The sequence below is a fragment of the Dendropsophus ebraccatus genome, chromosome 13 (assembly GCF_027789765.1).
Source record: "Dendropsophus ebraccatus isolate aDenEbr1 chromosome 13, aDenEbr1.pat, whole genome shotgun sequence".
Lineage (NCBI taxonomy): Eukaryota > Metazoa > Chordata > Amphibia > Anura > Hylidae > Dendropsophus > Dendropsophus ebraccatus.
Genome location: NC_091466.1, coordinates 68,328,038 through 68,354,692, shown reverse-complemented (window position 1 = coordinate 68,354,692; position 26,655 = coordinate 68,328,038). Strand labels below are relative to the sequence as shown.

The 26,655-nt window shown below is 44.5% G+C and overlaps 3 protein-coding genes across 5 annotated transcripts; 2 read left to right on the top strand and 1 right to left on the bottom strand.

Moving 5' to 3' along the window:
- Positions 1–1,158: 1,158 nt before the first annotated feature.
- On the bottom strand, positions 1,159–11,594 carry LOC138771205 (heat shock protein HSP 90-alpha-like). 2 transcript variants are annotated; one of them, XM_069950761.1, is made up of 11 exons: positions 11,261–11,594; positions 5,671–5,821; positions 4,570–4,936; positions 4,338–4,471; positions 3,919–4,239; positions 3,599–3,764; positions 2,777–2,967; positions 2,516–2,663; positions 2,149–2,417; positions 1,731–2,064; positions 1,159–1,565 (listed from the first exon to the last, which is right to left on the bottom strand). In XM_069950761.1, exons 2-11 carry the CDS (start codon positions 5,818–5,820, stop codon positions 1,456–1,458), a joined length of 2,190 nt encoding a protein of 729 aa, XP_069806862.1. In that variant the 5' UTR covers position 5,821; positions 11,261–11,594; the 3' UTR covers positions 1,159–1,455. The 2 variants fall into 2 exon arrangements, with proteins under 2 accessions (XP_069806862.1, XP_069806861.1); XM_069950760.1 differs by lacking the exon at positions 11,261–11,594 and adding an exon at positions 6,670–8,199.
- On the top strand, positions 11,156–16,975 carry LOC138771204 (heat shock protein HSP 90-alpha). The gene is made up of 10 exons (XM_069950758.1): positions 11,156–11,262; positions 11,351–11,516; positions 13,003–13,167; positions 13,269–13,635; positions 13,724–14,169; positions 14,849–15,014; positions 15,106–15,444; positions 15,824–16,092; positions 16,263–16,596; positions 16,712–16,975. Exons 3-10 carry the CDS (start codon positions 13,003–13,005, stop codon positions 16,819–16,821), a joined length of 2,196 nt encoding a protein of 731 aa, XP_069806859.1. The 5' UTR covers positions 11,156–11,262; positions 11,351–11,516; the 3' UTR covers positions 16,822–16,975.
- A 4,707-nt stretch (positions 16,976–21,682) lies between these two features.
- Positions 21,683–26,363, top strand: LOC138771117 (uncharacterized). Of its 2 annotated transcripts, none has more exons than XM_069950585.1 (6): positions 21,683–21,843; positions 23,557–23,627; positions 23,855–23,911; positions 24,055–24,117; positions 25,290–25,802; positions 26,284–26,363. In XM_069950585.1, exons 1-6 carry the CDS (start codon positions 21,771–21,773, stop codon positions 26,287–26,289), a joined length of 783 nt encoding a protein of 260 aa, XP_069806686.1. In that variant the 5' UTR covers positions 21,683–21,770; the 3' UTR covers positions 26,290–26,363. The 2 variants fall into 2 exon arrangements, with proteins under 2 accessions (XP_069806686.1, XP_069806685.1); XM_069950584.1 differs by having other exon boundaries at positions 26,281–26,363.
- Positions 26,364–26,655: the final 292 nt, after the last annotated feature.

Genomic DNA, 26,655 nt, shown 5'->3' with positions numbered 1-26,655 from the left:
CTGTCTATCTCCTATCTATCTATCTACTATCTCTATAGATAGGAGATAGATAGATAGAGAGATAGATAGAGAGATAGATAGATAGACAGACAGGACATAGATAATAGATAGACAGACAGATAGGTAGGAGATAGATAGGAGATAGATAGATAGAAAGACAGATAGATAGATAGGAGATAGATAGATAGATAGATAAAGAAGTGTTTATTCCATCAACATGCAAAGCATTAACAAATAGTGCAGCACAGCAAACAGTCACAAACGCTACGTTTCGGCGAGTCAATCACCATTTTGAAGTGTGAAAATGGCGATCGTCTTGCCAAAACGTTGCGTTTATAACTGATTTAGGGGCGTGTCTTGTGGTTTAGGGGCGTGTCTTTGGGTGGGTTAGGGGCGTGTCTTTCCGTGGGGTTAGGGGCGTGTCTATGTCCCTCTTTCCTCTCACCTAAAGTTGGGAGGTATGGGATTGGGGGAGACTGGACCCTCATTACCCGTGATTTGGAAGTTATGCTAGTGTGAATGAAGTTCTAGGAGAGCTGACCAAATGTGTCTTTTTTTTTCTATAGACCTGTGATGTTGATAGGTCCTTACAGATAGAGAGGGAGAGGGAAATGGGGAAAACTAGGAGGGTGGGGGAAATAGGGCCGTAAAAGAGGGACAGGAGCAGCAGACTGGGTGTGTGTGTGCATATAGACCTGTATATAGGAGACAGAGGGCCATATTGGAGATTGAAGTACGTATCACAGGTCTATGTTTGTGTCTATGGAAGGAATGGGTTATCTTTGGCCCCTCAGCTGTTGCATAACTACAATTCCCATCATGCCTGGACCTTTGGCTGTCCAGGCATGATGGGAATCGTAGTTTTGCAACACCAAGACACAGGTTCCCCCATCCCTGGTCTCTTAAGCCCTGAGAAGCATTACGATTACCATAATCTGCCCAATTTGCGCAAAATCATGTTTTTTCATAATAATTTTGTGCAAACCGTTGCAAAATGCAGTAACGTGTCTATAGTGTTTAGGTTGCCTCCCAATCACTCCCCGGCTCAATGATATAGCAATAATATGCTCACTGTCTTTTATTTTAATCCCAAAAAATATTGAACCTAAAAGATTAAATAACCACAACGTACAAAAATATTTATTAAAAAAAGGGAATGTTTTATTTAAAAATGTGCAAATTAAATTCTGTTCATATAATAAATCAATGCAGATTTGGCTGGACGCAAAAAGTATATGTTCCCTGAACATATTACCTATCGGTAGTAGAACAGAACCAGCTGGGTGCAAAATACGAACAATATAAACCTAAAATAAATAATATATTAGAAAAACGCTCTGCAGAGGTGAAGCCTATGAGAAGCAAACATTGCCTCACAAAGTTCCTTCTTTAGGAAAGATTGTACACAGCTATTTACATCTCTGGATATCATTGCTCTTCATAGAGTCCATGGTCCTAGTCCACTTCTTCCATTCTGGAAGCATCCTCGTTGTCGCCCTCTAGAGGAGGCATTTCTTCCACCACTGGGTTTGTGGTCTCCTCTTCAGGAACATCTTCATCAATTCCTATGGACCATAATTACTATGATTAATTCTAATGTATTAACTTAAGAAATTGACAAGGTACATATTATGTAGGTACGTGGACCTTTCTAGCCACCCCTTCTGACACATCCACACATTATTTCCATTGTTTGTTGTATTATGTTGGGAAGAGAACCATGCACTTACCTAAGCCAAGCTTGATCATCCTGTAGATGCGGTTGGAATGTGTCTGGGGGTCTTCCAGGCTGAAGCCGGATGACAGGAGGGCAGTCTCGAAGAGCAAAATAACCAAATCCTTCACAGATTTGTCATTCTTGTCAGCATCTGCTTTCTGCCTCAGTGTTTCAATAATGGAATGGTCGGGGTTAATCTCTAGATGCTTCTTAGCTGCCATGTAGCCCATTGTAGCGTTGTCCCGGAGAGCCTGAGCCTTCATGATGCGCTCCATGTTTGCGGACCACCCATAGGTGCTAGTCACGATGCAGCAAGGGGACTCAACCAGTCTATTTGAGATGACCACCTATGATAATAGACATTGGTGTAAGACACAAAATTTGGCAAAAAGTTTACTTATGAACAAAACCAAAAGACGAGGAAGATGTACCTTTTCCACCTTCTTATCCAATATGTCTTTCATGATCTTGCAGAGGTTCTCAAACTTGGCCTTAATCTCCTCCTGCTTCTTCTTCTCTTCTTCATCTTCAGGAAGCTCCAAACCTTCCTTAGTCACCGAGACCAAAGTCTTTCCCTCAAACTCCTTAAGCTGCTGGATACAATACTCATCGATGGGTTCGGTCATGTAGATCACTTCTAGGCCGTGTTTCCGGAGTCTTTCCACGAAGGCTGAATGAACCACTTGCTCCTTGGTTTCTCCTGCAATGAACAAGACCAAAGTGATCAGTAAGGAAGCACAGAAGATGTCAGACAACATTTGATGGTCTCATATTAGACCCCAGTATATCCGCTCTTACCTGTGATGTAGTAGATGTGTTTCTGATTTTCCTTCATGCGAGATACGTATTCGCCCAAAGAGATCATCTCATCTCCTGAAGCAGAGGAGTAATAACGTAGGAGCTCAGAAAGCTTCTTACGGTTTGTGGAGTCTTCATGGATTCCAAGCTGTAGTGTAGAAGATTTGATATTAGACAAGGAGTCTACAGCATAGCCATCTTGACCTAACTACTGATATACAGCATTTTACTGTACATCACTCTATCTCCTTTCCTACGTACCTTGAGATTCTTAGAGAAGTGCTCATAGAACTTCTTGTAGTTCTCCTTGTCCTCAGCCAGCTCACAGAATAGTTCCAGACACTTCTTTACCAGGTTCTTGCGGATGACTTTGAGGATTTTACTCTGCTGCAGCATCTCACGGGAGATATTGAGAGGTAAGTCCTCCGAGTCCACCACTCCTTTTATGAAATCTGTGGAATATGCAATGCACGGTCAATTCTCACGAGAAAGAAACACTTAGAATTATCAGTCTATCTTATGTGACTCTGAGACTGTTCCAATTCCTGCTCATTTGAAAGACTTCCTAAGATGTGTTCCTTCCTGACAGCATTTAGTAGATGACATGGCAGAATTATAATAGCAACTATGAGAAGAAAAAAAATAAACAAATGTGTGTTCCCCTAGGTTAGGACTAAACATATATTAAAACCCTTATATAGACCTACATTATGGCCATAGGGAGCTATGTTACTCTGCAACCTGCAAATTGCTGTATCTGCAAAGGGCTTTTAGTCCTTGTCACAGCCATCTGCGAGTTACAATGCAACTTTATCCACTGTCAGACAAAACACACATTGCATCTTATATCACAGCCAAAGTTGTCATGTAGCCCTGGCCTAATAAATATCCCTTCAAAAATTTTTGGATATTATATAGCCTTCTCTTGTGTCTCCTTGGGCCCCCTCACATATCAGAGCCTGAGTGTGACTTCTACTTCTCCAACCCAGTGACACTATACATCTTCTCTCCCCTATGTATTGTGACTATCTATCCAGTCCTAATTTGTGTTTGGAGCTCCAATTGTTAGTGTATTCCACTTACTCAGATACTCTGGGATAAGCTCCTCGCAGTTGTCCATGATGAAGACTCTGCGCACATACAGCTTGATGTTGTTCTTCTTCTTCTTGTTTTCAAACAAGTCAAAGGGTGCCCGTCTGGGCACAAAGAGCAGAGCTCTGAACTCCAGCTGGCCTTCCACAGAGAAATGCTAGAAACAAAAAAATGGAAATCACATTAGCATTTTTAGAAGATAACTTGTTGGATATCCAAAATGGTCTACATTCACCTCTGGATACTAAAGTAGCTTAGAATAGAAGAAACAGCTTGAATAGACTTGTTAATGGGAAAATATCTCAACTTGCCTTTACAGCCAGATGGTCCTCCCAGTCATTGGTAAGACTCTTGTAGAATTCGCCATACTCATCATTGGTAATGTCATCAGGGTTGCGGGTCCAGATAGGTTTGGTCTTATTCAGCTCTTCTTGGTCAATATAGTTTTCTTTGATCTTCTTGGTTTTCTTTTTCTTATCTCCTTTTTTCTCATCCTCTTCCTCATCAGATCCCATGTCCTCAATCTTAGGAGTCTCATCCTTCTCATTGATCTCCTTCTCCTTCTCCTTATCTTTCTCTTTCTCTTCCTCGGCTTCATCATCACTGATTTCTTTGTCACGTTGCTTCTCAACCTGAACAACACGAGAGAGTCCAAAGTCAGGAAGAGTCTAATGCATTTAGGGCCTTGTGGACAGTAAAACCAGGTAGCATACTTAGAGACATTACTTACAAACAAAGTGATGGGATAACCAATGAACTGGGAATGCTTCTTCACAATTTCCTTGATCCTTTTTTCCTCCAAGTACTCAGTCTGATCTTCTTTCATGTGTAGAATAATTTTTGTACCACGGCCAAAGGGCTCACCTTAAAGATAAAAGTGAAGATGTTCTCAGTATACAAGCATCAATATTAAGTTGTATCGTAAAGGAACGTTCACAGATCCCTGAATTTGGAGGACTTACTGTTATCGGATCTGATAGTGAAGGATCCTCCGGCTGAAGACTCCCAGGCGTACTGCTCATCATCATTGTGTTTGGTGATCACCCTCACTTTATCAGCTACCAGGTAGGCCGAGTAGAAACCAACACCAAACTGACCGATCATAGAAATATCTGCTCCGGCCTGCAGAGCCTCCATAAACGCCTTGGTTCCGGACTTGGCGATGGTGCCCAGGTTGTTGATCAGATCAGCTTTGGTCATACCGATGCCAGTGTCAATAATAGTCAAAGTGCGATCCTGCTTGTTGGGGAACAGGCTTATCTTTAGCTCTTTGCCAGAGTCCAGTTTGCTGGGATCTGTGAGACTCTCATAGCGGATTTTATCCAGAGCCTGCAAATTTGGAATAAGCCAAGTATTAACTAACAATTGCTTTAGCAAACAAACACCATATATAGTTTAAGAACAGAAATGAGCGAACCTCAAAACTCTTGATTACTGGTGGCTGAAGAAGTTGGATGCAGCCCTAAGGCTGCCTGGAAAACATGGATACAAGCATAGGCTATGTCCGTATATATGTTTTTCAGGACTCCCTAAGGCTGCATCCAACTTCTTAAGCCACTGGTAATCAACTGACAAGAGTTTGGGTTGGGACAAACCTGAATGTACTCAAAGTTCACTCATACACAGTGAAACTTTAGGGGGGGCTGCTTAGTATATTTAAAGGTCCTACCAGTGGAACCCCCACTGATGCCTAAAATAAAGAAACTATGTAACCACCCCGTGATTTTTCTCGTGCACCAGGTACCAAGTACTGCCGCTCAGCTTCATTCATATAATTACAGACCATACAGCAAGTAAAGGCGTACCCTAGCAATATACGCCACCGCTCGCTATTATTGGAATATGCAATAATGGTAGTGACTCATAGGAATAAGACTTGCATTTAGCCATGTTATATAAGACTCCTCCCAACCTGTGAGGAATTATAGTGAATTATAGATGAATGGCCTGGATGACGCTCCGCTCCACAGACATCATTCGATGGTTCGGGGCTTTTGATGCAGAAGCATACCAGGAGGATTATAACAGGTATCCTAAATAAAGTTCTTCTCATTCAGACTTACATCAGATGAGTTGGAGATGAGTTCTCGCAGGAAGATCTCCTTGTTGGAATAGAAGGTGTTAATAATCAGGGACATCAGCTGAGCAATCTCAGCTTGGAAAGCAAAAGTCTCCACCTCCTCCTCCTCCATGACTCTGGTGTCTTCAGGCATCCTGGAAAGGAAGACGGGAATTAAACCTTGTCATGGTGACGGGATCTGTGACCACCACCCATTCTGAAGCCTGCTGCTATTCATCCCATGACTCTCATATACCGCATGTCTCAGCAGCAAGCCTTTAGGTTACAACAAATCACTCAATGACACAGCATCTTTCCGGCATGTCCGTGCGTTACACAGTCTATTGATTTCAATGAGGACTGAGTAACATTTTCTTACGGTGCTGCTGGGAAATTAAACATTTGCTGCCGGGTTCACCCAGAGCTAGGGTCTCAGCATTAGGGCACCCGATGATCTGGCGTACATTCACTGAATCCATCCAACAAACAATAATCCAATGAGATCTATACGTATTAGCAATAACAGTAACTACAGAACCTTCTAGATTCTTTCAGACAATCTACAAAGCTATCAGTCAGGACTGTCAATACTATAATGTGCAACATCAATATATTATTAATATAATACCCAGCATCCTAAGTCCTCAGTGTCATAGGGGACCTCAAAAGTAATTGCAAAATATTACACCACCATTCAGACAAAGTATACTATATATATATATATATATATATATATAATGATAGAATGACACTATTCATTGCTAATGGACATACACAGGAAAATCATTGTTACTGTTGGAATAATATTTCCATTTATTGTAACTATTAGCTTAGACCCGGTACTTTGTATACTTGCTGTTATGTATACCTACTTTATGTTTATTCAACTTTTTTACCTATTATAATGGGTACTATATTGTAGCTATATGCAGATAGGGTAGAAGAATCAGTAGGTGCAGTGACTGTCCCCCTCCCCAAACCCTCAGATGCCCTCTCCCCTTACCTGCTCTCTGTATATGTTCTGTCCGCTCTGAACCCCGAAGACTGCGCTGCGTCCGCTCTCTACTCTGCAAACTCCGGCTCTCACTTGCGTCCGCTCCCAACTCTCTTCTCCGCACTGTAGGCAGGGGGATGGGGCTGTGATCTCTCCTGGTCTGTGGGATGTAGTTCCGTCCTCCTTTGCCTCTGGGTAGTGTCTACCTTGCACTGTGTCCCCGGCTGCTCTTATAGCCCGAGAAACCGCCTTCTGGAAAAGTCTGCATTCTAGAAGAGGGAAGAAGCTTCCAGACTTGCATTGTGTCATCAGACATGGGGGAGGGAGCTTGTCCTGCAGTGAAAAACTGTGGATGTTCTGCCTCCATGACATCAGGGGATTACAGTATATTAGTGTGTATAATCCTGCATCAGATGCACATTTCCCACCATTAAGCATGCATTATTTACTGCCTGCAGGGAATGTGCATGTTTTCTGGGTCATACAGTAATATAAATGCATGGGATGACCCCTTGTCATATCAATCCATCCTTTATATGGGAAAATTATAAGTTAGGGTACAAACACACACGGCGTATACGCTGCATATTTACTGCTGCGATACGCAGCAAATACACTGCAAATTAGATCTAAATAACTGAACACAGCATCAAATCTGCTGCGTATCTGCTGCGTATACGCTGTGTGTTTGTACCCTAAGAGGACTAGCATGGGTGCACATAGAGGAGAGGTGGTCTGGTCTGTAGTGGGTTTTCACAACTACCCCATCATCCCATGTATGATGGAGGAGTAGCAGGACCTCCAGCCAGGTTTGTGGAATATAGAGACTATTGGAGCTATATAGACATGCAAGTGATGGTCTAGCGTACAGTATATTTACTATTTACAGCTTCCCAGTAATTATAACCCAGCTTTTCCTGTCTCCTGAATGGCAAACTAACATAACAATTTTTAGGATACAACATATGTTGCAAATCTAATTGAAAGAGGGACAGAAGGACTTGGCTCAAAAGTAGGGACTGTCCCTCCAAAAGAGGGACATTTGGGAGGTATGATTTTATAATGTGAGAATTGGGGACCTAGGCAGATATAGCGGCTTGGAGAAAGCTGGGTAATAAGGATGAACTGATCATGTAATCATGTGATCATGTATCTATCATGTAGTATCAGGTCTGTGGTCACTATTCTGGCTCCATAGTGTTGTCACTCAGCTTTCCCCTTGCTGTATATGGGGATTTATCACTATATAACTAGGCAAAGTATGAGAAGGCTGACTATAGGAAGTATATGGGTTAGGACAGAAGACTTTTCTAGAAGGATTCCAGTGTAATGGCTGCCTCCCGCCCACAGATCAGTCCTTGCCTCCTCACTGGTTTTGTTTTCACCTTTGCTGAGCAAGATCCATGACAATGGCAGCTAAAGAAATGCTAATGAAGGGTTAACAGTCAGCTCGACGGCCATCTGTGCTGCAGGGAGAGGGCAAGAGTTTAACTATCTGTTACACCTGGAGGGTTATGGTGTGTTTACACAGACAGATTTATCTGACAGATTTTTGAAGCCAAAGCCAGGAACAGCGTATAAATAGGGAACATGTCATAAAGGAAAAACCTGAGATTTTTCCTCTTTTCAAATCCATTCCTGGCTTTGGCTTCCAAAATCTGCCAGATAAATCTGTCTGTGTAAACGCACCATTAGAGGCGGCCATAGTCCTACCCATTATTACTTACAATCCGACCGCTAAATTTTTTTTTTTATTGTTTCTTATAACCTGAAGGCATGGCAGTAGTTGTAACATGAATATCCTGGGCACCAATGCAAAAAGGTGCGTCCGAAACCAGGCACTGTGTGGTGCTCGCTAATAATTGTGCTGATTAATCCTTATTAGTAACATCATGGTCGAAGAAATATTGGACCAGTATACATATATGTGTGTATATATATTACATGGGCACTAAAGAGCGCCAATCTAAGGGCCCATTCACAGATGGAAAATCCGAGCAGAACCCCCACCGCAGACTACGCTCGGAGTCCCGCCTGCCTCAGTGTGTCAATGTGATGTCTTGTGCGCTTCCGCTTTCTGACGCTCTCCCCTCAAAGAATTGGCATGTCATTTCTATGAGTGGAGAGCGGAGGCGCAATACATCACATTGAGACAGTGAGGCAGGCGGGTTTCAAAGCGGAGTCCGTGGCAGGGGTTCCGTTTTGAATTTCCACCTGTGTGAACGGACCTTTATTTCAGTGAAAATGGTGCCGTACTGCATCGGTACTGCAATAAGGGCGGGTTCAGACTGAGGAATTCTCGCGGAAAATGTCTGCGGAATTCCGTCAGCTGTCCGCCCGCACGGGCACGCGCCTTTCCACCGGCTCCATAGACACCATTCTATGGGCCGGCGTATTCCGCGATCCGCTGAAAGAAGTGACATGACACTTCTTTCAGCGTATAGCGGAATACGCCGGCCCATAGAATGGTGTATATGGGGCCAGCGGAAAGGCGCCCAGATGTGCGGGCGGACAGCTGACGGAATTCCGCGGACATTTTCCGCGAGAATTCCTCAGTCTGAACCCACCCTAAAACTGCAAGTGAAGGGTCCGCAGTGCTGTCTATGCTGCGTTTACACGGAACGATAATTCGGCCAATCGAACAATTAACGATTTTGAAATAAAGATGTGTTTTTTATTACGATCAGTGTTTAGACGGAACAATATATCGTTTGAAAAAATCGTTATTGCGATCGTTTTAAGATCACTTCAGCCCATCTTACACATAGGGTGAATCGGTGAAATACTGTTTACACGAAGCGATCTGCGAATTTTCAGTGAACGACCAACTACAATTTGAGATCATGTTGAAAGATCAAAATGAATGATTTCTCGCTCGTCGCTTGATCGTTCGCTGTGTTTACACGTACGATTATCGCTCAAATGCGATCGTCATCGTGAAAATTAGAACGATAATCGTTCTGTGTAAACGCAGCATTATTCAGGATGATTAGGGGATCCAGGGGTCAGACCTCCACCCACTATAACCATCATAAAGCGTTAGTGACGATATACACTTGCCACAATTGGGTAAGTTCTGCCAGTGGGAATGCCCTTCTGTGGCCCAGAGTAAAGTGTTGTCCCAAATTGGGAACACTGACAAACGTATTCATACACATTAAACCATCAGGTACATGGATTTTAGAGCAACCCTGACCTTATGACTCTTGACTCTTCTCTGACAAGAGATATCGGAGAAAAGAGAGGTCAGACATAATGAATTTCAACATGTGACTATAGGAAGAGTCTGACAACAGTTTCTTGTTCTCTCTTGCTGAAATCACATACACACTCGGCCATGGTGAGCGTGCATATACAACCAAACATATAGATGATGGTCCTGTCACACTTAAGGTGAATGGTTTAATGTGGTGATCAGAAAATATACGTGAACGCTACCAGTAAGGTTAGGTTCACACTGGGTTTTTCCATCCGTTTCACCATATCCATCAACCACCTTTTTATGTATGCTAAAAAATGGAAAAACAAAATGGAGCCGCTTTGATCCGTTTCTTTTCTTTTTTTTTAAATATTGCAAATCAATGGAGAACGGATCCCGATGGGTGGCATACAACCGCAACCATTGCTGCATCCATTTTTCTCCATAAAATGTATGCGTTAAACGGACTGGCAAAAGCGCAGTGTGAACCCAGCCTAAAGGGCGTATTACATGGCACGATATTGAGGAGGAAGCCAGCGCCAACCTGTCAGGTCTGTGCTTGCGGGGAACAGTAATCTAAGGATCGTCCAGGCGATGTACGGTGCGACGCGCAGCAGACTGTCGCTGCACTTTGGTCCGTTTCGATGTGTTGAGAGACCACGATTAGCATATCATTGTGCATATCGGCTGATTGTAGTCTTTTAACATGACCTTATACACCAAACATTTAGCAACCGGCCAAGTACGACCGATAATCGTTTAGTGTAATAGGGCCATAACACCAGTGGCGTCACTGGAGGAGTTGCAGTGCGGCTCCATTCCCTTTCACCATGTTGTAGACCGAGCCATGCGACAGGAAATTGCAACAATATATACGATATGCATGCAGGTTACAGTCGCATGTGATTTCCAATGAACTATGGGGGAGATTTATCAAGCATAATGTAAAGTGAAACTGGCCCAGTTGCCCCTAGCAACCAATCAGATTCCACCTTTCATTTTCCAAAGAGTCTGTGAGGAATGAAAGGTGGAATCTGATTGGTTGCTAGGGGCAACTGAGCCAGTCTCACTTTACACCATGTTTGATAAATCTCCCTCAATGTGTGACTAGAATCATAGTGACAGTGGTGTCATGGTCACCTCTCAGGTTTCCCATTGACAGTCAATATGTCACCTTTATGTCCCTCCCCATATAGTTCTAGCTTAATTTTAATTGGGGTCAAAGCAGCCATTTTATTTCCTCTTTATTATAATTTATTCTCCACATATCATATACAGCACTGCGCCATAATGCTTCCCCTGTTGCCAGGGTAACAAGCACATGGTCGCAGCATCTTCTAGTGTTTTCCACCGTTTCTGTCGCGTCATGAAAGCTCCGCCCCCTCGCCTAACGAAAAGTACCGGTATGCTGGATGGAGCGCTCTTTGCGCTTGCGCACGGGCCGCCCTTTGATTGGCTGCGAGTTGTAACGGCTCTTCTTTTTTTTTCCAGCCCGGGAAAAGTCAGTGAAGGTTCGAGACGTTTCTGGAAGCTGTGGGCGGGGCCTGTTGAGGGGGGCGGTGGTTTATATAAGAGGCGGTGAGTTCTGTCACTGGCAGACTAGTAATTGCTGACTTCTCGGAGAGCGGCAGCATATAGAGACTGAGGACCAAACAGGGTAAGCGGCCATGGTTTATAATATGAACGAGGCCTGATAATACGTCATGGATAATCATAAATCCGACTGCTGTTACCCATGGCAACCGGTGACATCCTACTCTACTTTGCGGCAGCACGGTTGCTATGGGCAACCATTGTTTTGAATGTACAGCAGTGTGTTGTGTATGGTAGTGCTGTATCCTGTGGCTGTTTTTTGAAGAACTACAAGTCCCAGCATGTTGCCATTGTAATATATTATCCTGCTATTTCAATTGAGTCTGCTGGGAGATGTAGTGGGCGGTGATTGCTCAGTATAGCTTGATATTGGGGTTGTGCTGGGACTTGTAGTGCTGTAGGTCAGAAACTGTCAATGTGTCTTCTCGTGTTTGATCTGCTGCTGAACTACAACTCCCATCATGGCCTGACAGCCTGAATGCAGTGTCTTTCGAACCATTGGCTCTATAGTGTAAGGATGGGGAACCTCCAGCCCTCCAGCTGTTGCAAAACTACAACTCCCATCATGCCTGGACAGCCTTTGGCTGTCCAGGCATGATGGGAATTGTAGTTTTTGCTACAGCTGGACGGCCAAAGGTTCCTTATCCCGGCTCTAGTTGCTGTAAAACTACAACTCCCATCATGGCCTGTGTATGTTCTTCCTGCTGGTGGCTTTCCAGCAGCTGTAATACCACAAGTCCTGTGATACACCACTGACTATCAGGTCATGATGGGAGTTGTAGTTTTGCAGCAGCTGGGTAAGGGAATAAAGGTAATGAATGGGAGTTGTAGTTTATATATGGGAGTATACAGTGTATATGTGATCCTATATACTATAATTAATATATATATATGTTTTTGATGCCTGTTTATAACTAATATATATATATACTGAGCATTGTCATTCATTCTGACCCAGTTATGGGCTCCGGGATCCCTGTAAAGGCAATCAGGATCCTCACTATAGTCTATGTGCCGTTTTCAGTGTCTGATATTGATTAGTCTGGTCTAGAATGCCAAAATGAATGGTCCTTTAAATGGCCCTTGGTCATGTCCTGCAGTCACGGCTGACAAGAGACCACTATAGGGCTGCGGTGCACTTGACGCAGGGTTCTTCATTGTCTTTGTAGCCATTTGTGAGACTGGAAGAATACTATAACATATGAGTCGTTACTTGTTATCTTCACAAGTCAACAACGTAGTCTTCAAGGTAGAGGACGGTATCAATGGCATCCAGAACCTTCCTGAAATTATCTGCATTAACTCCTATAGGATTGTGGGGGAGGGCTGTTGTCTCCGGTGGTAGTTTCTAGAAGCTTGCAGTACATAAGAGTGGCCTTTAGATGGCGACCTAACCTCATTTGTATGGTTGCATCTAGAAAGATCCTTGTCTTGCTGCAGTGAGGAGGGAGGAAGCATCATAGGATCGATCCATAGGAGCTCTATTACCTGTCTGGGCATCCATCTTTCTGTCTCCTGGTTGTACTAATTGTACATCTTACTCTTCACAGATGCCAGAAGAAGCGCAGTCTGCAGCACAGGACCAACAAATGGAGGAGGATGTGGAGACATTCGCCTTTCAGGCTGAGATCGCTCAGCTTATGTCCTTGATCATCAACACTTTCTATTCCAACAAAGAGATTTTCCTGAGAGAATTGATTTCTAACTCTTCAGATGTAAGTGTCTATTATTTTAGTTGTTTATTTTAACCTGTGCGTTACATAACTAACTAGGATTTCTATATGTGGCATATTCTAAAGTGCATATCTTATTGTAGGCTTTGGATAAAATCCGCTATGAGAGTCTCACGGACCCCAGCAAACTGGATTCTGGTAAAGAGCTGAAGATTGATCTGATCCCTAACAAACAGGATCGCACTCTGACTATTATTGATACTGGCATTGGTATGACCAAAGCTGATCTGATCAACAACCTGGGCACCATCGCCAAGTCCGGAACCAAGGCGTTCATGGAGGCTCTGCAGGCCGGAGCAGATATTTCTATGATTGGTCAGTTTGGTGTTGGCTTCTACTCTGCCTACCTGGTAGCTGAGAAAGTGACTGTGATCACCAAACACAATGATGATGAGCAGTACGCCTGGGAGTCTTCAGCCGGAGGTTCCTTCACTGTCAGAGTAGACAGCAGTAAGTATACACAATCTTTACTAAGCGGATATCAATTGGAATATGATCTAGTGTATATTTCCAATTCTTAACTATGCAATATTTGCAGGTGAGCCCCTAGGTCGAGGTACCAAAGTTATCCTGCATCTAAAGGAGGACCAATCTGAATACTTGGAGGAAAGGCGGATTAAGGAGATTGTAAAGAAACATTCCCAGTTCATCGGTTACCCCATTACACTCTTTGTCGAGAAGGAGCGTGATAAGGAAGTCAGCGATGATGAAGCAGAGGAAGAAAAGGAAGAGAAGAAAGAGGAGGAGGAGGAAAAGACGGAGGAGAAGCCAGAGATAGAAGATGTGGGCTCTGATGAGGAGGAAGATAAGAAGGAAGGAGACAAGAAGAAGAAAAAGAAGATTAAGGAAAAATACATTGACCAAGAAGAACTGAACAAGACCAAACCAATCTGGACCCGCAACCCTGATGACATCTCAAATGAGGAATATGGAGAGTTCTACAAGAGTCTTACCAATGACTGGGAGGATCATTTGGCTGTTAAGGTAAAAGCAATGCAGTATACAGTCATTTCAGAGCCATTGTCTACAGCAGGTTTACATGGACACCACGGATAGTAAGTGTTTATTGTGGTGTGTGAATCTAGAAAAGGTAGTAATCTCAGGGGGCTCTATAGTCTATTAATAATAGAAGTTGAAGCTCAATGGGGAATGTGGTGTTGGCACAACTCCTTCATCTACAGGCTGACAGTATTATACTCCCAGTGATCCCGAGTCTGTTGGAATGGAGTTGTAGCCATGTGTGCACTGCCACACATTGTTTATAGGGCTTCCATAGATGGCGGAGATGTTGGGTTATCAGTAGAGATGAGCGAACCAGGTTCGGGTTCGAGTCCATCCGAACCCGAACGTTCGGCATTTGATTAGCCGGTGCTGCTGAACTTGGATAAAGCTCTAAGGTTGTCTGGAAAACATGGATACAGCCAATGACTATATCCATGTTTTCCACATAGCCTTAGGGCTTTATCCAAGTTCAGCAGCCACCGCTAATCAAATGCCGAAAGTTCGTGTTCGGATCGACTCGAGCATGCTCGAGGTTCGCTCATCTCTAGTTATCAGTGATCATCCATCTGTCACCTGTCCTCTTGAGGATACAGCTCATTCAGCTCTGGGCTTTAGCACTTGGTGAAAACTGCAACCCTGACCTTTGTGATTCTGTCCGCAGCACTTCTCCGTGGAAGGCCAGCTGGAGTTCAGAGCTCTGCTCTTCGTGCCCAGGAGGGCGCCTTTTGACTTGTTTGAGAACAGAAAGAAAAAGAACAACATTAAGCTGTATGTGCGCAGAGTCTTTATCATGGACAACTGTGAGGAGCTGATCCCAGAGTATCTTAGTAAGTAAAAGCTGCCTCTTCTGTTATGTAATGCAAGTGGTTACGTTGTCTTCCAACTTAAAACTTAACATATAAATTTCAACTTTTACAGACTTCATCAGAGGTGTTGTGGACTCAGAAGATCTCCCACTGAACATCTCCAGAGAAATGCTACAGCAGAGCAAGATCCTGAAGGTCATCCGAAAGAACCTGGTGAAGAAGTGTCTCGAACTTTTCACAGAATTATCAGAAGACAAGGAAAACTACAAGAAATTCTATGAACAATTCTCCAAGAACATTAAGCTCGGCATTCACGAGGACTCCCAGAACCGCAACAAACTATCCGAACTCCTGCGATATTACACGTCTGCATCTGGAGACGAAATGGTGTCGCTGAAAGACTACTGCACTAGGATGAAGGAGAACCAGAAACACATCTACTACATCACAGGTGTGTGGATATAATGGTGTACAGATCTGCGGACACGTCTGCTGGTGTCCTTTTCTTAGACAGATCCTGACCCTAGATCTTATATTGATTTTAGTGTAAATCACTAAGTTAGTGTTTTAGGCTCGGACTTGAGGCAGTGGTCTTAGACTTATATGAGTTTGGATAAGTGTCATCAAGGAGTTGGCTCACTTGGAAATTGGCATAGCGTGATCTGATTATTTACCCGCTGCTAACTTCAAATTGGCAGAAAGCACACGTGCATATTCATTAGTCTTGTAGAACTATGGTCTTGTAGTCTTTAGTCATTAGTCTTGTAGTGACATATGGTATTGGATGTAAGGGTATTTGCAGCATGACTGACTTTCCGTTCTCTCTACAGGTGAAACAAAAGAACAGGTTGCTCACTCGGCCTTCGTAGAGCGGCTCAGGAAGCACGGCCTTGAAGTCATCTACATGATCGAGCCCATTGACGAATACTGTGTCCAGCAGCTGAAAGAGTTTGAAGGCAAGACTCTAGTATCTGTCACTAAGGAAGGGCTGGAGCTTCCAGAAGATGAAGAAGAGAAAAAGAAGCAAGAGGAAAAGAAATCCAAGTTTGAGAATCTGTGCAAGATTATGAAAGACATCCTGGAAAAGAAAGTAGAAAAGGTTTGTGTCTGCTATGGATGGTGGTGTGGGAATCCCATAGTCTAGTTCTTCCCTCTATAATATAAAAGTGGTTATCCAGGCTTGTAACAGTAGATTGCTTAACATCAGAATTTTAGGTTCCATAGTATAGTGTCATAGGCTATAATATTTACTTATTCCGTTTCTTTCAGGTTGTAGTGTCCAATAGGTTAGTAACATCACCCTGCTGTATTGTAACAAGTACATACGGCTGGACCGCCAACATGGAAAGAATCATGAAGGCCCAAGCACTGAGGGACAACTCCACAATGGGCTACATGGCAGCTAAAAAGCACTTAGAAATTAACCCCGACCATTCCATTATTGAAACACTGAGGCAGAAGGCAGATGCTGACAAGAATGACAAGTCTGTGAAGGATCTGGTTATTCTTCTGTACGAGACTGCCCTCCTGTCCTCAGGCTTCAGCCTGGAAGACCCCCAGACACATGCCAACCGCATCTACAGGATGATCAAGCTTGGCTTAGGTGAGTTGTGTTACATGAACGCCATGAACGCCAGAATATATAACGGGTTTACGTCTGTTCTGCAAACAGTATGCAAGTGCTGACGGTACAGTAACCATTACCTCTGATTCTACAGGCATCGATGAGGACGATGTAGCCACTGAAGACCTGACAGCCCCCGCTACTGAAGAGATGCCACCCCTGGAAGGAGATGAAGACTCCTCAAGGATGGAAGAGGTTGACTGAATCAGTTGAATACGTTCCAGTTCTAATCTTAACCGGTTAGGTTTTTGTACTTTGTGCAGCATTCCTGCAGCCTGCATTATGTCTAAAATATTTATTTTTTTGGATGTTGTATGTTTTTGTTAATATTACATTGTTCTATGAGAATAAAATGAAACATTGCCTCCTACTGGTTGTGTACAGTACCTTCATGTCATTGAGGAAAAAGGGGGTGTTTGGGTGCCCCAATATAAACTGTAGTTTTTACAATAAGGCTGCCACCCAGAAACTGTTTGTGGTAAAAATGCACATCACATGACCACTAGGTGTCAGCACTTTGCTGGGTCTACAGCCCTGCTTAGCATGCAGCACTTACATTGGGAAGTGACGTGTACCTATCAGTTTTGCACTGCGGCAGGATAGGCTGAAAAGATCCTTCAGGTGTGCAGTCCTCCTCTGGTGGTGCGTCATAAGAGAACCGCTCACCTGTGGGATATTTTTCAGTATAACCTGCTGTGGTCCCCAAGGAGATCATTCATCAAAGGGTGTAAAATTTAGAGTGGTGTAAGCTGCCCAAACCAACCAACCAATCACAGCTTTGCTTTCAGCTCTGAAGGAAAGAGGATCTGTAATTAGCTGCTGAGAACAGTTTGCACCAGTCTAAATATTACACCCTTTGATCGCGCCCTTCACCCCCCAAGTGATTTACCTTTTTAAGGGTGTGTTCACACCTACAGGATCTGCAGCAAATTTGCTTTGAATCTGCAAGTTCAAATCTGCTGAGATCCAGTACATGTAAACGCACCCTAAAGGTAATTTTCAGGACACCATCTCCGACAAAATACAAGGGAGCCCTAATGGTGGGATAAGGTGACACTGGAAGGTGTAACTTCCATCCATTATGTATGAACATGAAAGTTGACAGAACCCCAAAAACCTTATCATTCATGACATTTGGAAAATATTAAGCGACTCTGTACCCACAATCTGACTCAGATTGTAACAGATGCCGCTAGAACTCAAAACACATCTTTATAATGGGGTTCCACTAGGAGAAGTATATTCAAGTGGAGAGGTGACCATTGCTACTACTTTCATGGACAGGGTTCATTACGGTTGGCGTTTAGCTCACCCCTGACCCCAGAAGTAAAAGTGCATCGGAAAATAGGGCACTTTTTATATCTGTTCTTTACAGACTAGAATCCTCTCCCAGCATGTCTTGACAATGTGTAGCCAGCAGGGGGCGACTATAGAATAGGTGTAAAGTTGAGAGGCATACACCCAGACAGTAACACCAACAATGTCATAGAATTACAGATGAGCCAAGCAAGTTTGGTTTCACGAAACCTGGAGCGACACGCATTTGTTATAGGAAATCCGGATGGGAACCCTGGTCTCCCATATACTTCCCTGCACTGTATGTGAGCTACTTATTGCACTGCACCACAGCCAGAACTGGGGATATGGGGAATAATTCTCAGTGTCATCAAATACTAAACAAAGGCCTATAAACCTCTGAAGATTAGGCACAATAATGGTGGAGAACACTGAGGGGTAAAATACAGATATTACTAGAAGCCATCAGTTGTCTTCAAGGATATTCAACTCTGTACTTTGCAAAAACATCTTGTAGACCAGGGATAGAGAACCCAGGCTCTCCAGCTGTACAAGACTACAACCCCCATGCTTTGGCTGTCCAGGCTTGATGGGAGTTGTAGTTATGCAACAGCTGGAGAGACACTGTTTGGTACCCCTGTCCTTCCTCAAATCTGTGTTATTTATGTAGCCAAGCCGACTGCCACATGCGGCAACTACTCTAGGAAGCTGGTACCAAGTCTAACCAGGGACCATCACCTTAAAGGGGTTATCCATTAAATCTTTTTCTTTCAAATCAACTGGTAGCAGAAAGTTATATAGATTTGTAATTCTATCAAAAAATCTCAAGTCTTCCTGTACTTATTAGCTGCTGTATGTCATGCAGGATATGTTTTATTTTCAGTCTGACAGTGCTCTCTGGCCGAGACAGGTCTCTGTTTTATATCAATCCCCATAGAAAACCTCTCCTGCTCTGAACAGTTCCTGTCTCGGCCAGAGATGTCAGCAGAGAGCACCTTGTCAGACTGAAAATTAAAACAACATTTCCTGCAGGATATACAGCAGCTAATAAGTATGGGAAGACTTGATATTTTTTTATAAAGTAAATTACAAATCTATAAAACTTTCTGACCAGTTGATTTGAAAGAAAACTTTTTGCGGGGCAACCCCTTTAAATGTCTTTTCTCGCTCGTGTCATTGGGGGACACAGACACAGTGGGTATAGGCTGGTGCCACTAGGAGGCGACACTAAGCAAAACAAAACATGTTGTCTCAAGCCATGACAGCAGTATTATCCAGGGATTATCCAGTGCTACATAAACATGTCCCCTTTCTTCCAGAGACAGCACCACTCTTGTCTCCAGTTTGGGTCCAGGTTTTGTAACTCGGATCCATTTAAGTGAATGGAGCATAATTGCAAACTGGAGACTAGAGTGGTGCTGTCTCTGGAAGAAGGTGGCCATGCTTTTGTATTGCTGGATAACTCCTTTAGGGGGCGTTCAAACTTACTGGATCTGGATCCGCAGCAGATTTCATTTAAATAACTGAACACAGCATCAAATCTGCATCGTCAGATCTGCTGCGGATCCTGTAGGTGTGAACGCACCCTTAGGGTGCGTTCACACCTACAGGGTCCGCAGCAGATTTGATGGTGCAGATTTGATGCTGTGTTCAGTTATTTAAATGAAACCTGCTGCGGATCCGCAGCAGAAAATACGCTGCGGATCTGGTAAGTGTGAACGTCCCCTTAAGAAGATTGTTGTGAGCGATTTCAGAAAAGTAGAAGACTGGGATTAGAACTGGCAGACTGGTCACTAACCATTCAATGGTTGTGTGTTTGCCACTGGTCTTATGATACAAGTCCATAATGTGATTATAAATCACCAGGGACTAGAACCCACATCTAACATATCACTCACTATCTGTGCTCAAACTGGACTACATGAACCTAATGGCATCTAGATCAAGCCGAAGCAGCATACTATCATGACAAAGGGAGCAGGTTTCCTTTGAACAATGCAATAGACCAAGTTCAAGGGGTTAACACAAAAAAAATCAAATCAACTGGTCAATAAAAAGAGATTTGATAAAAAAAAAAAATCCTGTCTTCCAGTATGTATCAGCTGCTGTATGTCCTGCAGGAAGTGGTGTATTCTCTCCAGTCTGACACAGTGCTCTCTGCTGCCACCTCTGTCCATGTCAGCAACTGTCCAGAGAAGCAGCAAATCCCCATAGGAAACCTCTCCTGCTCTGGACAGTTCCTGACATGGACAGAGGTGGCAGCAGAGAGCAATGTGTCAGAGATGAAAGAATACACCACTTCCTGCAAGACATACAGCAGCTGGTAAGTACTGGAAAATGAGGTTTTGTTTTTTTAAAGTGTCTGTACCACCAGGCCCAGGCTGAAGAACTGGAGGCGGGCCGACCCACCCTTAGTGGGAAGAAACCCCAGCCCCACCATGGCGTGACTCCATTAGAATCAGTGGAACCCTATCATAGAGGGGGCTAGGGTTTCCTCCCACTAAGGGTGGGTCGGCCGCCTCCACTGCTTCAGCCTTGGCCTGGTGGTACAGTCACTTTAATAGAAGTAAATACATTTTTGGCACCAGTTGATATGAAAGAATTTTTTTTTCTTTCAAAAAGTGGCAGAAAAGGGATAGGAACCCAGGACTCCATATTAGTGAGGCTTCTGCAGCCAACACCACAGCACAACTCTGCTGCCTTTGGTCGCCATCTCTTCCTTGAGGAGACATATCACCCGCCTAACACTTTGTCAGATCAAACCAAAAAGGTCGTGTTCTTCTGACCAATCTTATAGAAATACACCAAAATCAGATACTTTCTCATGGGGATTTGAACCGAGAGCAAAAAAAACCACATAAAACATACTGGTGTCTGCTGTGGTCACATGGTGGACTGACCATGGTGCCCTGTGGATGAGCTTATTCTGGCTGAGCCGTCAGTCTCCATGTCTAGGAGTATAGTCACACAGGCTGGGAATGCTGCCCGTGGATTGTGCAGCCAAATGGCTTAAAGGGAACCAGTGGGCATGACTGTGCTGATATGGTTCCCTGCAGCACAATATAGATCTACAGTGCAGCTGGCGGAGCATACCAGCCGCAGCTCTGTAAAGGGGAAAAAGTTTTTTTTATAATGCCGGGAGAGGGGCGGCAACTAGGCATCTGGGCGGGAAGTCGCAGTTTTCTGCCTGTCAATCATTCCCGCACTGCGTGCTGACAAGCAGACAGCCATGACTAGTCACAGACGGCTCCCTGCCCACATGACTAGTTGCCGCCCCTCTCCTGGAGTAATAAAACATCTTTTACCCCTTAATGAAGCTACTGTGGCAGGGGTATGCTCTGCCAGCTGCACAGTAGGTCTATACTGTGCTGCAGGGAACCATATCAGTACAATCGTGCTGGTCCCCTTTAAGGGGTCATGTGACCATGCTCTCTACAGTGCTGTGTAGAGAGATGCAGCTCATGCTGGAAGATTCCAAAACCAGCAAGTTCCCACCACTGGGTGGTTGCCTTAGCAACTGGATGCCAGGCATGAGCTGCCTCTCTAGGCCCAACTGTGGAGGCCAGGTGACAACCTATAATGACCCTTTAAAGCAGGGAAGGAGGCTGTGTAGGCATGCTGGGAATTGTAGTTCTGCTACATGTTGGAGGGCAGCTGTTTCCCCATCCCTGCTATATAGGGCTTCCCACATACTGCTGTATTCATTGTATATGGAGGTGTCCTGACCCGTCCTCGTTACCCCACAGCAGACACTCCTGACGTCACGCTCATAGCCCCGCCCCCGGCAGACAGTTTCCCCCGCGCTGCGTGAGTGGGCGTGTCTTCAGGAAGTCGCAGGAGTGAGGAACCGCTGCAAGATGCCCAGAAGACGGCAGAGGGGCCGAGGAGCCCCGGGGACCACGAGGGGGGCGGCTGCTGCTGCAGGAGAAGGTACCGCATAGCAGGAGGACAGGTGCTCTCTGCAGCATCGGCGGTAACGCTTCCTGCAGTCTGCGGGAGATAATGCCTGTATATATAGTGAGTAGGGGGCTTCAGAGAGTCCTGGTGAAAATATGTACACACCCCTCCCCCTATACATTAGTAAAGATTAGTCACGTGATTGACACTTAGCCTGTGTTCACACTGTGTATATTGAGGGTTAAAAATACAAGGAAAATCAGGTAATGGGTTATGTCCTGTGTGATCCTGTTAGGCAGGCACATTATAGTGACTATGTACCCACAATCTGACCCCCCCAAACCACTTGTACCTTCGGATAGCTGCTTTTAATCCAAGATCTGTCCTGGGGTCCGTTCGGCAGGTGATGCAGTTATTGTCCTATAAAACAACTTTTAAACTTGAAGCCCCGTGCCCTAAGGGAGTATCTGTGAACTAACTTCGCACACCCTCTCTGTCCCTCCTCTCCACCCCCTTCATCATTAGGAATGCTCCAGGCAGATTGCCCTTATTTCCCCACATGTTTAGCCCGGCACATGGGCTGGATCGTTAAAGGGGTTATCCAGCGCTACAAAAACATGGCCACTTTCCCCCTACTCTTGTCTCCAGTTTGGGTGGGGTTTTAAGGCTTAGTTCCATTGAAGTAAATGGAGCTTAATTGCAAACCGCACCTGAACTGGAGACAAGAGTAGGGGAAAAGTGGCCATGTTTTTGTAGCGCTGGATAAGCCCTTTAAGGACCTGTGCAGTGTTCAGCATGGAGAAAGTGTTCCAGTGGCATTCCTAATGCTGAAGAGGGTGGGGAGGAGGGATGGAGGGGTGGCACAAAGTTAGGGCACAGATACTCCCGTAGGACACAGGGCTGCAAGTTTAAAAGTTATTTTTAAGGACGATAACTGCATCACCTGCCGAGCGGACCCCAGGACAGATCTTGGATTAAAAGCAGCTATCCGAAGGTACAAGGGGTTTGGGGGGTCAGATTGTGGGTACAGAGCTGCTTTAAAGTGACTGTACCATCAGGCCCGGGCTGAAGCACTGTAGTCGGGCTGACCCACCCCCCCCGTGGGCGGAAACCCCATGTACTCCCTGTAGCCATGTATACTCCCCGTGGCTGCGTATACTCCCTGTGGTCAGGTATGTCTCATGTATCTATGTATACTCCCCGTAGCCGTGTATACTCCCTGTAGTCAGGTATGCCCCATGTATCTATGTATACTCCCTGTAGCCATGTATACTCCCTGTAGTCAGGTATGCCCCATGTATCTATGTATACTCCCTGTAGCCATGTATACTCCCTGTAGTCAGGTATGCCCCATGTATCTATGTATACTCCCTGTAGCCATGTATACTCCCTGTAGTCAGGTATGCCCCATGTATCTATGTATACTCCCTGTAGCCATGTATACTCCCTGTAGTCAGGTATGCCCCATGTAGCCATGTATACTCCCTGTAGTCAGGTATGTCCCATGTATCTATGTATACTCCCCGTGGCCGCGTATACTCCCTGTAGCCATGTATACTCCCTGTAGTCAGGTATGCCCCATGTAGCCATGTATACTCCCTGTAGTCAGGTATGTCCCATGTAGCCATGTATACTCCCCGTGGCCGCGTATCCTCCCTGTAGGCAGATTTACCCAGATGAACCCTTTAAGTGATGGAGCAAATATGGGCCAAACCCACGGTTGTCATAGGTCTCCGCTCTCCCCAGGGGCGGCTGATGTGGTGATGGATTCTGGGAGAAATTCCGATTATGTTGAGCGATTGGCCTCCAAGTACATGGTAAGTGATGGGGATCAGAGGAAGGAGAGCTACTACCCTCCGCAGTGTGCTGGACCACTCATATAGCGGTCTGGAAACAGTCAGCAAGCTGCTAGTGACTGTCAGTTGTTGCTGCTGTTGGTTTCCATGCAGCCACCAATAGGGGGATCTTACTTAGGTCTGATTCGCTGTGTGTCACTGTCCGGGTTATAGCCTCGTAATAGGTTTCTTTTCTTTTGTGTCTTAAGAGTAAATGCAAAGTAGAATCCAGCACGGACTCCGAATCGGACAACAACAACAATGAGGTACGGGGCCCCCCATCATCTGTCAGATGGATACTGCCTATACCTATAGATATAGGGGGAGACTGAGAATATTACAGATTATTATTATTATTATTATTATTATTATTATTTCGTTCCTTGATATTTTACTGTTTTGTGTTTAGGGTTGTGGAACCAATGTGTCATCTCCTGTGGCTCTAAGGACAACAGATTTCCAGAAAATGCAGGTACTGATACAGTATATATGTACACAGTGATCCCACCAGCAGAATAGTGAGTGCAGCTCTGGAATATAACACAGGATGTAACTCAGGATCAGTACAGGATCAGTAATGTATGTACACAGTGACCCTACCAGCAGAATAGTGAGTGCAGCTCTGGAGTATAATACAGGATGTAACTCAGGATCAGTAATGTATGTACACAGTGACCCTACCAGCAGAATAGTGAGTGCAGCTCTGGAATATAATACAGGATGTAACTCAGGATCAGTACAGGATAAGTAATCTAATGTATGTACACAGTGACCCCACCAGCAGAATAGTGAGTGCAGCTCTGGAATATAATACAGGATAAGTAATGTAATGTATGTACACAGTGATCCCACCAGCAGAAAAGTGAGTGCAGCTCTGGGGTATAATACAGGATGTAACTCAGGATCAGTACAGGATAAGTAATGTAATGTATGTACACAGTGACCCCACCGGCAGAATAGTGAGTGCAGCTCTGGGGTATAATACAGGATGTAACTCAGGATCAGTAATGTAATGTATGTACACAGTGACCCCACCAGCAGAATAGTGAGTGCAGCTCTGGGGTATAATACAGTATATAACTCAGGATCAGTAATGTAATGTATTATACCCCAGAGCTGCACTCACTATTCTGCTGGTGGGGTCACTGTGTACATACATTACATTACTGATCCTATGTACACAGTGACCCCACCAGCAGAATAGTGAGTGCAGCTCTGGGGTATAATACATTACATTACTGATCCTGAGTTATATACTGTATTATACCCCAGAGCTGCACTCACTATTCTGCTGGTGGGGTCACTGTGTACATACATTACATTACTTATCCTGAGTTATATACTGTATGTACACAGTGACCCCACCAGCAGAATAGTGAGTGCAGCTCTGGGGTATAACACAGGATGTAACTCAGGATCAGTACAGGATCAGTAATGTTATGTATGTACACAGTGACCCCACCAGCAGAATAGTGAGTGCAGCTCTGGAGTATAATACAGGATCAGTACAGGATCAGTAATTTAGGTTTGTATCGGCTCTGCTACATCACTTTTCTCTTGCTAATCAGATTGAGATGCATTAGATAGCAAGCTGCTGTGTCTGATATTAGACATTATATTATACACATATCTGCTTCTCTGTAGTTCATGGATCCATATGATGGAGACTCTGAGGACACCGTACACTCCAGCAGTGAGTGTGACCTAAAGTTTGTGGGTGATGACCCCCGGGACCCCTGTTCTGTCAGGGACGATTCTCTGGGGATGGACTGCGGGTTAAACCCCATAAGGGACTCACAATGCGAAGACTCGAACCCCTGTAGTGACTCTCTAGAGAAGGTGAAGACGTCTTGGTACAGTCTAGATGTTTCAGAGAAATCGAACAAGAGCATGGCAAGCGTCACCGGCTCATCTGACCTGTCTATGGACTCCGGTATGGTGACCGAGGATGCCGCTGTGGTGGCCGGCCGCTTCCTGCTGATCGGTCTGGACTCCAGAGTTGAGATGTCCTCCTCACCGGTCTTACCGACCAGCTTGACCTCTGAAGAGAACACAGACTTCAGTATGTTCGAGACCTCGCTGATCAAACGTAAAGGGGGGATAAGAACTGAGGGTGAGAAGATGAGAAGGAAGAAGCCGCGTGTCACAGAATACATGGTAGGATGAAAAACCTTTAGTCTTTTCTAACAGGAGTGACCCCTATGTGATGCATTGGTATATTCCTGTCTGTGGTCATCCTAATACAGGGCCCCCCAGTCACCACTACTCTCACTATGCTTATGTATAGAGAATAGGAACACAGCAGGCACATACTACAGCGCCCCTCTTGTTTATAGGCTTGGTGTGGTATTGCAACTTAACCAAATTCAAGTTGATACTGTAGCCAGTATTTGAGAGAACGTCACCTGGTAACAAAAGTACAACTCCCAGCAAGCTTTGATAGTAATACCAGTGACCCCCACTGTTTTTTTTTGCCAGTTCTCATCACTTTTGGCACTTTCCCGCTTACAGTCAGCATTGAGTCTTATTTGCACATTTTTTGTGACTCTGGTTTATTCCGTCTCGCCACCTACTTGTTATCCTGCCATCAGATCGTGTTTCCGAATCCTTGACTTGAGTTTTTTCCTTCCCCCAGCAGACGTAGAGGCCGTGACCAGTGAGACGTCCTCTGGGGATTGACGCTGATGCCGTATTTCAAGCAATAAAAGTATATGAGACTTAGTCATGTGGTTGTCCTTATAGGGCTAAACAATGCAAGACTTGGGTCCACTTATAGTGTAAGTGAACCTGAGATCACTATAGAATCCTATGGTTTAATGGAGGTCATTCAGCCATCAGTTATCTAATCATTATGAAACCCACTGTACAAAGAACTATATCACCTCATACAGGAACATATAGAAGGAACATATATTTTTTAGGTTATTTAACACACATTACAAAGTTATATAACTTTGTAATGTGTGTAAATAAGCGGTCTGGCCCCCTTCCCCCACCCCCCGGAAGTTAA

Excerpts from the sequence above, each read along its gene's own strand:
- LOC138771204 (XM_069950758.1), top strand. The coding sequence starts at position 13,003 with ATGCCAGAAGAAGCGCAGTCTGCAGCACAGGACCAACAAATGGAGGAG. Across the intron at positions 14,170-14,848 it reads AGGATCATTTGGCTGTTAAG|CACTTCTCCGTGGAAGGCCA; the intron begins GTAAAAGCAATG and ends TTCTGTCCGCAG. Across the intron at positions 15,015-15,105 it reads GCTGATCCCAGAGTATCTTA|ACTTCATCAGAGGTGTTGTG; the intron begins GTAAGTAAAAGC and ends CAACTTTTACAG.
- LOC138771205 (XM_069950761.1), bottom strand. The coding sequence starts at position 5,820 with ATGCCTGAAGACACCAGAGTCATGGAGGAGGAGGAGGTGGAGACTTTT. Across the intron at positions 4,472-4,569 it reads CACTATCAGATCCGATAACA|GTGAGCCCTTTGGCCGTGGT; the intron begins GTAAGTCCTCCA and ends TTTATCTTTAAG. Across the intron at positions 2,418-2,515 it reads ACACATCTACTACATCACAG|GAGAAACCAAGGAGCAAGTG; the intron begins GTAAGAGCGGAT and ends TGTTCATTGCAG.
- LOC138771117 (XM_069950584.1), top strand. The coding sequence starts at position 21,771 with ATGCCCAGAAGACGGCAGAGGGGCCGAGGAGCCCCGGGGACCACGAGG. Across the intron at positions 23,628-23,854 it reads GATTGGCCTCCAAGTACATG|AGTAAATGCAAAGTAGAATC; the intron begins GTAAGTGATGGG and ends TTGTGTCTTAAG. Across the intron at positions 24,118-25,289 it reads CAGATTTCCAGAAAATGCAG|TTCATGGATCCATATGATGG; the intron begins GTACTGATACAG and ends GCTTCTCTGTAG.